This window comes from Gavialis gangeticus, unplaced genomic scaffold (assembly GCF_001723915.1).
Source record: "Gavialis gangeticus isolate Ggan-Ray unplaced genomic scaffold, GavGan_comp1, whole genome shotgun sequence".
NCBI classification, from domain to species: domain Eukaryota; kingdom Metazoa; phylum Chordata; order Crocodylia; family Gavialidae; genus Gavialis; species Gavialis gangeticus.
Window position 1 is genome coordinate 70,957,051 of NW_017729034.1, and position 9,987 is coordinate 70,967,037.

At 43.3% G+C, this 9,987-nt stretch overlaps 1 protein-coding gene across 5 annotated transcripts in view; it reads right to left on the reverse strand.

Annotated features, from left to right (window-relative positions):
- The window catches only part of PNLDC1 (PARN like, ribonuclease domain containing 1), a 37,442-nt gene that overhangs the window by 8,324 nt on the left and 19,131 nt on the right, over positions 1–9,987 (reverse strand). For all 5 annotated transcript variants that reach the window (XM_019527597.1, XM_019527594.1, XM_019527598.1 and 2 more), the window contains 4 exons: positions 7,055–7,192; positions 5,937–6,006; positions 5,504–5,589; positions 4,483–4,538 (listed from right to left, as the gene is read on the reverse strand). In XM_019527597.1, the coding sequence (XP_019383142.1) occupies positions 4,483–4,538; positions 5,504–5,589; positions 5,937–6,006; positions 7,055–7,192 (350 nt within the window). The remainder of the gene's footprint in view (positions 1–4,482; positions 4,539–5,503; positions 5,590–5,936; positions 6,007–7,054; positions 7,193–9,987) is intronic.

Consider the following 9,987-nt stretch of genomic DNA (forward strand, 5'->3'; position numbering starts at 1 on the left):
AAAAAAAAAAAAAAAAAAAAAAAAAAAAAAAAAAAAATCAATGAAGCATTGTCTTCCAGTACTTACTGATGGGTGGAAGAATGTATGGGAAGAAGGAATCAAACTTTGTGATAACACCTCAATCAGTTTTTTACAAAAGCATTGAAACAGGAGAAAACAGACATACTGCAGGGTATATCATAGAATCGTAGAAAATTACGGTTGGCAGGGATCTCAGGAGGTCATCTAGTTCAATCCTCTGCTCCAAACAGGACCATCCACAACTAGATCATCCTAGCCAAAGCTTTGTCTATCTGGGTCTTAAAAACCACCAAGGATGGAGATTCCAAGTACTGGTAACCTGCTCCAATACTTTACTACCCTCCCAGTGAGAAAGTTTTTTCCTAATATCTAACCTAAACTTCCCTTGCTGCAACTTGAGACCTCTGCTCCTTGTTCTGTCATCTGCCACCACTGAGAACAGTTTAGCTTCATCCTCTTTCAAACCACCTTTCAGGGAGTTGAAGGCTGCTATTAAATCCCCTGTCAGTCTTCTCTTCTCTAGACTAAGTAAATCCAGTTCCCTCAGCCTCTCCTCGGAAGTCATGGGCCCCAGCCCCCAAACCATTTTTGCTGCCCTCCTCTGGACTCTCTCCAATTCATCCACATCCTTTCTGTAGTGGGGGACCCAAAACTGGACACAGTACTCCAGATGTGGTATCACCAGTGTTGAATAGAGGGAAATAATCACTTCCCTTGACCTGCTGGCAACACACCAACCAATGCAGCCCAGTATGCAGTTAGCCTTCTTGGCAACAAGGGCACATGCTGGCTCACATTCAGCTTATTGTTCACTGTAACCCCCCAGGTCCTTTTCTGCAGAGCTGCTGCCCAGCCAGTCAGCCCCCAGCCTGTACTGGTGCATGGGATTGTTCCACCCTAAGCGCAGCACTTTGCACTTGTCCTTGCTGAACCTCATGAGATTTCTTTTGGTCCAATCCTCCAATTTTTCTAGATCACTCTGAATCCTAGCCCTACCCTCCAGTAAATCTACTACTCCCCCCACCTTCATGTCATCTGCAAACTTGCTGAGGGTGCACTCTATGCCATCTTCCAGGTCACTGATGAAGACATCAAACAAAACTGGCCCCAGGACTGACCCCTGGGGCACTTCACTTGACACCGGCTGCCAGCTATACACCGAGCCATTGATTACTACTCTCTGAGCCTGATGCTCCAGTCAGTTTTCTATCCACTTTACAGTCCATTCATCTAGCCCATACTTCCTTAATGTGCCTGTGAGAATGCTGTGGGAGTCAGTATCAAAAGCCTTCCTAAAAATCAAGGTATACTACATCCACTGGTTTCCCGCGTTTATGGAGCCAGTCATCTCATCATCACAGCAGGCAATCAGGTTGGTTAGGCATGGCTTGCCTTTGCTGAATCCATGCTGACTGTTCCTAATCACCTTCTTCTCTTCTAAGTGCTTAGAAATAGATTCCTTGAGGATCTGCTCCATGATTTTTCCACGGACTGAGGGGAGGCTGACTGATCTGTAGTTCCCTGGCTCTTCCTTTTTCCTTTCTTAAATATGGACACTATGCTTGCCCTTTTCCAATTATCTGGGACCTCTCTTGATCACCATGAGTTTTCAAAGATGATGGCCAATGGCTCTGCAGTCTCATCAGCCAACTCCCTCAGCACACTTGGGTGCATCCCATCTGGCCCCATGGACTTGTATATTTCCAGCTTTTCTAAATAGTCCCTAACCTGTTCTTTCACCACTGTAAAATATCAGTAATAAAATATGTCAAGTCCTACAGAAGACTGGGAGTGGTAAAGTATTTGCTTTGTTGACTGACAACACAAGTAATATGAAAGCAGCATGGGAGATCATAAAAGATAAATATCCACATATTACTGCAAGAGAATGTGCTTCTGATGGCCTAAACTTGCTTCTTAATGATTTAATGAAGTTGGACACACTGCAAAATATCTATTATAGAGCAAAAGAAGTTATCAAATATGTAAAATCTACTCATATTTTAGCTGCAATCTTTAGGAAAAAGCAGGAAGAAAAGTATGGGAAGAATAAAATAGTGACAACTCAAACTTTGTAGTAAAACTAGATAGGGTGAAGTGGTGATCTCATTTGAAAGTTTACTAAAGAACAAAGAAGCTCTTCAAGAAACAGCAATAACAAAAGATCTTACAGTAGCCCAAAGCATAAGGAATACTGTACTTGATGAGGATGTCTTCTGGGTCCAGCTGCAAAACTCCCTGAAGATTACAAAGCCAATTTCTTCAGCAATCACTGCATCTGAATCGGACAGTGCACTTTTCTCAGACATGATTTATCTAAGGGCCCAGATAAAAATCAGCTGTGTTTGACAAAGTAGGTATATCTCCACTTACAATTACGGAAGAGGAAAAAAAGTGAAAGACTTCACTAACAGGCAGGAAGAATTGTGTTGCTAGCCAATTCATGCTGCTGCAAATCTTTTGGATCCAAGATTCAAGGGTAAAAATGTCAGTGATGATAGGATTGTTACTGCATTCAACTGGGTTACGAAACAAGCAACCCATTTAGGACTTGATGTTGGCAAGGTACTTTAAAATGTTGTAGAATATAGAACATGGTCAGGTATTTGGTCCAGGAGCACGATCTGGGACTCTGCCAAGTATGTTCCTCCTGCAACATGGTGGCAAGGCCTTTGTTACAGTTTTTTACTCCACTTGCTTCTCACCTGCTTCAGATTCCTCCATCTTCTGTAGCATGTGAAAGAAACTGGTCTACATTTGGAAATATACACACCAAATTAAGAAATAAACTAACCTGTGAAAGAATAGAGAAGCTTGTTTCAATCCATTCAAAACTTCAGTATTCTGAAGTCCATGAAGATAAAAATGAAGGTTCAGATTCAGAATCAGAAAATATTGATAGTTCAGAAACTGAGCCTGACTCTGATTAGACAAAGAAACTTGCGATGCTAATACTTTCAAGGATATATTTGATTGTTTTAAATGACATATTGGTTTCATGTAGCAAATTTTGTCTCCAGCTTTAGAACAATTTTTTTCTGAGCTTTTTTTTTTAAAAATGAGTTTCTTCTATTTCTGGAGAGTACTGTCTATATGGTGTAGACTTTCTAAGTCCAGATAATATAAATTTCCTTTTGTTTACTAAACTGTTGATGGTTTCTATTTTCAACTTTTATTTTTTTCCTAGTTCTCATTGGCTGACAAAAACTAAGATATGCTTAAGTACCTTAGGGTGCAGCAGCTTGTAGCTCCATCTATAACAATAATTACAAATAATTATTTTAAATGCCTTAGTTTTATTCAAATAATAATAAGGCATCTATACTTTTAAATTTCATAAATATACCAAGCATTACAATTTTATGTGCTAATTAAGTTATATATAATATATTCTATGTTCTTAAAGTAGTAAAATACATGTAGATAGATAAGAAAATAAATATGGCATATTTCAATTTTTCCCAAAATTTCTGCTTTTTTCCATAAAAAACAGGAAAGAGCACATTTTTTCCCCCATGGCTTCAGAACGTCCACAAATTTTACATCTCTATTGTCTGTATACAAGAATATAAAGTAAAGGTCAATCAAACCGACCTAGTAGTATCTAGGACAGGTATTAACCAACTGGCTTTGGAGGGAAGACTGTTTCAGTACAAGTCTTTGAAGGAGGGAATCAGGAAGGTAAAAATTAGGATTTTTAAAATCACCCACAAACAGGAAGAAGTTTTCCAAACAACCCTGAGAATTTATAGTTTGAGAAGAGTATGAAAAAGCCAAAGTTACATGAAGTGATTGCCAATCAAAGGTGCCTGACTGATTATATCAATGTTCTCTATTCACTCACAGAGCAAACGTTCTTGGCTATTTACTCATTCATAGGAACAGCACAAATAGCAGCAGTCCACTACACAACAAGGCACATTTCTGGAGGAGACGGAAAGGTATTCTAATCTCCTGACCTAATCAGTCACTCCATCCTACTTGTTCCACTAACAAGATTGCCAGTTGTGATGTGGAGACTTGTCCACTTGCGGCCAGAAAGAGATCAACAACTCATTTAACAGAAGGCTTTGAGCAATTGACAGCATTAAGTTACAGTGACTAATAACCCTAAACCATATTCAAAACCAGCAAAATACAGGCTGAAAGCTTTACAGGCCAATGCAACTTTCTGAACCTCGGCTGCGAGGCCTGCATTCACTCCTTGGCTGTAAGATCCAATTTGACAGATGACCCTTCATCAAAACATAGACCAGTTTTCCCCTCCTAATACTGTCTTAGTTCTACAGGCAAAATTTCTCCCTCTGTTGTTAAATCAAGGTTAAAACAAGCTCAGCAGCAGAGTGAACGAACAGGATCAAAAAAGTATAAAAATGTGGTCTCACTGACTTTAAAATGCCCTTCCCAAAGTAATAATGAAATCAGCTGGTTGTATTCAAATTCCAATAACATACTGTTCACCTGCACAGGATTTCATAAGTCTCCAAGAGATTACATGCTCGAGGGAATTTAAGCTCCTGTAAGAAAACAAGACAAGACATTGCTGATGTGTTATGGGTTTAAAAGGAAGGAGTAGGAAAAAAAAAAAGAGAATGCCAAACAATGTACTAAACACTGTGCAGGTTTCTTGCCCACATCACAGCTCCACCAGCCCTTCTCAATGGGCAAACTACCAATACCACAAAGCAGGTTGTTGGACACCACGTAATGTCTTGGGAAGAAGCAATGTCCAGGCAGAGTACTTTATAATGCAAACTGAGCTATGGTGCCATGAAAGCTAGCAGCAGGAATGTCAGGAACTAGGTGCCAGAGTTCTAGTTCCATATACAAGGCCAGTTTCAAAATGTTACAACAAAGAGAACTTTTGAAAACAAAGTATTCATTGATTCTACCATTTCTCCAACCCCGGTAAATTGCAGAACCACATTCCACCCATGGAATACAAATACAGTCTATTCCAGGAGGGTCATCAAATGACATGCTGTATTCAATGATCCTAGAGATTGTTCTCCAAGACTCAACTCCTACTGACCTACAGAACAACAATCACGATGAATGAAACCCTAACTCCAAGCACTGACACTCCACATAAATTGGCCATCCAACATGTTGTAAAAACATATGTTTCCTTATGAGCAAGTGGAGCCAACACTCTTATAAGGCTCTTGAGAATCTCAGGATAGACATACAAGCCCACTCTTACAGAAACACTAAAAACACCACCTCTCTCCAAGCACACCCTAGTTAGTAGCTGCTGATGAGAAAAAGAGCCCGATGGTCTGCCCTTTCAGCAGAAGAGATACCACAGACCAAGGGGGAAAAGGATTTTAAATGTGATACTGAAGGAACAGGATAATTTCCAGAGTGCTTCCTTGATGGTAGGAAGATGCTTTAGTTCAACATATAAAATTGAAGTATGTCAAGATCTCCTTCCTATCCAGGTACAAGAGGAGTGCTATTTCCCAAAACAGGCTCATTTTACCTTCCAGATGGATTTTGTGACATTCTTTGTGTCTATTATAACAGGAAACAGGCTGTGAATATTAGTCTTGAACTCTTCATAGCTTTCTGAAGGAAAGAAAACAAGAAAGGAACAAACATATAGAAGAAAAGATGCTGTAGAAGAGGAAAAGAAAACCTGGTGTTTTATGAAAGCAGTGTCTTATAAAGCAGTTTTAAGTATCTTTCTGCTCCCTATTTCATTATGTCACCAAAAAACTAGAAGCTCTACAGGAAAAGCAGTCCCTGCCCTAGAAGTGGAAGATCAGAGTCAGCTAACCAGCTTCTCCCCACTCATTCTTATGCACAGTGAATCATAATCACTGAATCTTGTCCTGGATCTCTCTTCAACTGAGGAAAAAGTGTTTTTGGAGAGGGCTGGGCAATCTTGTCATTGCTACTGCATAGGACATTACCTGGAAGGGGCCTGTAGAACTTATCATGAAGATGTAGAAGGTCCATCAGCATGTTATGTCCCACCAGTGGCTAGGGGAGAGAAGTATAAAACCCAACAGCATATCAGCATGAAGACCTGCCCAACAGCCACATAACAAGGTTTTTATTCCAAAGAATAAAATCCATGCAAGCCCATTCAAAAGTTGGACCACTTAGCACAGTGTCACAGAAAGGTCACAGTAAGGTCAATGCCATCAGTGAGTTAAGACCTCTAAATGTTGGGGTAAGGAGGACATTAACAGTAGCATTTTGTTAGAAAGTGATCTGAGAAACTTGAAGGAAGACGACCAGGCCTTTAAAAATCTCTGTTTCACTGGCTCAAAGATTTGTTTTGGGTTTTTTTAGTTTTCAGTTGCAACTCTATTCTAGCATCTGTGAGCCCCAGAAGGGCCTTTCTGACCTACATATCAACAGTTATAAAGTGTCTTACATGGGAACTCAGTCAACAGTTCTGTTAGAAAGATGTAAACTGCTATCCTATATCAGGCCAGTGGTCCACATAGTCCTAAACCTTGACAGAGACCAAGAGCAGATGGCCTGCAACATCCTCTAAGCGGACTGCTAGACAAACCACGATAACCTGTGCAAAAGGAAAGTACCTGCTTAACTCTTTTGCTTGTTAGCTTATGCCCCAAAATGAGAGTTAGCATTTCCAAACTCTTAGATCTTAATAAAAATGAGTCAGAACAGGCCCTGGCTCCTCTCCCATCAGTCTGCTCAACTTGTGGGGCCAGTAGGAGTGCAGCGTAGTGAAATCTAAGTTTCGTGTCAGTTAATTAAGGAGTAATTCTGAGTAAATCTCAGCAAAAAATTCATTATGTAGTCAGATATCATGTGAAATAACAGTGATGGTTAGATAATGCCTATCTAACAGTTATCTAAAAACTTTATCTAAACACTAACATTTGTTTGGCTGACAGCTGCAAAGATGTTAACCAAGTCAGTCTGTATGGTCATTCATTGCTCTAAATCAGTTTATTCATCTCTTACAAAATATCTTGCATACTCTATCACAACACTACCACCATGGTAAGAAACCCAAAAGCCCGTAGATGGGAATGGGGATGATGGGTTATACCTTCTTGGCTTTAACAAGTGTCTGGAAGAGGCTAGTGAAACCCCGGGCAGATAGGAGAATGAGCTCCTTACGGCAGAAGTCACAAGAAGTGTTCTCCAGATGCCAACGATGCCGGGGATTCATCTTTTCTACTATCACCTGAAAGAAACATACCAAAACTATAGCAAGGAAACCTGCACAATGTAAAAACCTAAACAGATTGTCTAGTGGGGCAGTGCAATGCTAGCAACAAAAGTGGTTAGTTGTATTAATCCGATATCAAGCAGATGGTAGGGTACCATACGGAGATCAACCGGTTCAGAGTGGTATGAGCTTTCATAGGCAACAACCTACTTCATCTGATGCTAGGAATGCATGACATGTGGCAACACAGAGCCAATCCCAACATAGCTGAAGCTGTAGAAGCAGCCTGTCAATATAGAAGGCGAAGACTGCCTTTGACAGGGGGCCATCCCAGGGCCAGTCACAATATGGGCCCGCCAACCTGTCTAGGGTAGGTGGCCCAAATTCTCCTGCCATACCTTGAAGAATTCATAACCAGATGGGAAAATGTGGGAAGCTGCCTATTTAATGCCCTGATGCCAAGGGCACAATACATGGCTCTGACTTCTCATTTACCACGTCCCATGCCTCGCAGATGGCATTCAAATCACTCCCAACTTTCCTGGCCCCATTGTTGGGCCACACATGGCCTCTGGCCCAAATTTAGTCTCAGGCATCCAGAGACTTACCTTGGCTGTATGCCCCCTCACTGGGGCCTCAACTCCCACACGCACTCTGGGCTCCTGCCTCTCATTAGGTTCCTAGCCTCATACTCTCTACCCCTCACTGGGGTCACCATTCTACCCCCTCACTGGGGCTTCTGGGCTTTATGTCCCTTGGGCCTCAGATGTCTGTTGACATGCCTGGACCCCACTCTTGGCCTATAGACCAACTCATGCCTCAGGTGTCCATCAACATACCTCACTCTTAGTCTGGCCTTCACTAGGCCTCACTCATTCAGGCTTTGAGCCTTGGGCCCTCCTGGCCTCCCTGTGGTTGCCCAAGCCTGTTGTTTTTCTCTCAGGGTGCGCTTCCCTAGCCTTCCCCTCCATGGCATCACCCGCAAGTCTGCGGGGGCAGAGGCTTTCTAGTGCCCCATACTCAACTTTTACTGGGGGGCACTGGTGTGACACCTCCTGAGGACTGCCCCACCACAGACAGCCCCACCACACCATCCTCCCCAGCAGGGTGCAGTTTCAAGTCATTCCCCAGGACCAACTGCAGGCCCACCTGCCCTGGTCTTTGTCCCTACCAAGCTGCTCGCTCCTGGGCACCCTACTGCAGCCTCCATCCTGTAAACTGCACTCATCCACTGGGCCCTCTCTCTCTGACCCCCTTATAGGATTCCTCCCCTCAGGAGGCTGGGCTTCAGCCTCTGTCATTTCAACACGATCAGCTGAGCCTATCCTTCCTTTGGCAGTGATGTCCCCACCACTGAAGGGACCTTCAGCCTGTTTCCGGCTCTGGCCCCACCTCCAGGCCAGTCGGGATGCCAGATAGCTCTCTGCAGCCCTGGCGTGACCCTCGCAGTGGCCTTCATCACCTTTTGGCCTTTCCGCCCTGGCCTCTTACCATTGACCTGCTGGGATTCCTTGGCATCGGTGCAGGAGCAGCTGACCTTACTCAGCAAGGGTCTTCGCTGGGCCCAACCATAAACAGTCATCTCTTATTGGGCTTGCCTAGAGCCCCAGAAACCTTACATGAGGCAGCAAGTCACTCAGCTGGGCTCATCTCCCTGGCCTCAGTCACTGCTAGTCATGAGGGTTTGCCTAGCCCCTCAGCAGACCCACAACTGAAAGCCCCCTCTCCTAGGCTGGCTTCACTGTTCCTAGACCCATAGCCATTTCCTTGAGGCTTAGCACCCTTGATCTCCAAATATTCCTGGGAGCAGAAGAGCTCTGGCTCGTTGATATTACTCTAGCAATGTCCTTCCAACAACTGCTGGCTCTGCTCCTCAGGGGCTGCTCTTATACTGAAGCTGCGCAGCCCTGCTCCAATCAGGCAGCCTCTTGGCTGTCGTGTGACCACATGATTGGCCCTTGCAGTCACCTGCAGGCTGCCTCTCAGCCTACTCAGGCCTTTAAAGTGGCAAGCACCCAATGGTACACCACTACAGCCTCCTTTTCCTTCTCTGAAGAGTAGCCAACACCCAGTTGATAAATCAGATGGGCTCTGACAGGTGTCATATTCCAGCTTCCTTGACTAGAGTGATGATGACTATAATAGAGTCTTCCTCTTCCAGAGTATGAGTTGGTAGGTATGGAACATAAGTGACTTAGTGCTAATAAGGCTGACCACTGAAAAGCAAAGTCTGTAAAACAGGAAACAGGTCCTTTATTATGTGGGCAACAGCAGCGGTCCATCTCCTTGGCAAAGTGAATCCACACCAATCCTGAGGGCCCACCTCTAGATGAGAAAAGGGATTTGAGTGCATTTGCCTATCTTGTGACCCCTGACTTAAAACTAACAAAGGTGCTAACTGTGACTGATTTCTATAAGATTTCTAAGCAACCCACTGGTATTTGAATTGAGACTGCTCATGGAACCCAGCAGCTCCTGCTTTCATTCAAAATAGAAAAGGAGCATGCTAAATTCAAGATAATGACCTAAATTCGAAAGGCTGTGTAGTCTGCTACAAGCCAGAAACAGAACAGGTCTAAGGTTTTGTCTACAGTAGGCCATCTCAGTGGCTGGAACTGCTGCTGGCAGACAGCAATCATCATACGGAAGCCAGAAGATCACTATCACACCTGAAGACTTCTGGCAGTTTCTCTTCAACAGCTATGGCAGCAGAGGCAAAGTGCATCTTGAGAAGGAATTGGCTGCTGGAAGGACTGAAGCAGCCAACAGAAGGCTTTTTTTAGTCAAAAACTGTTACTCCAGTGTCAAAA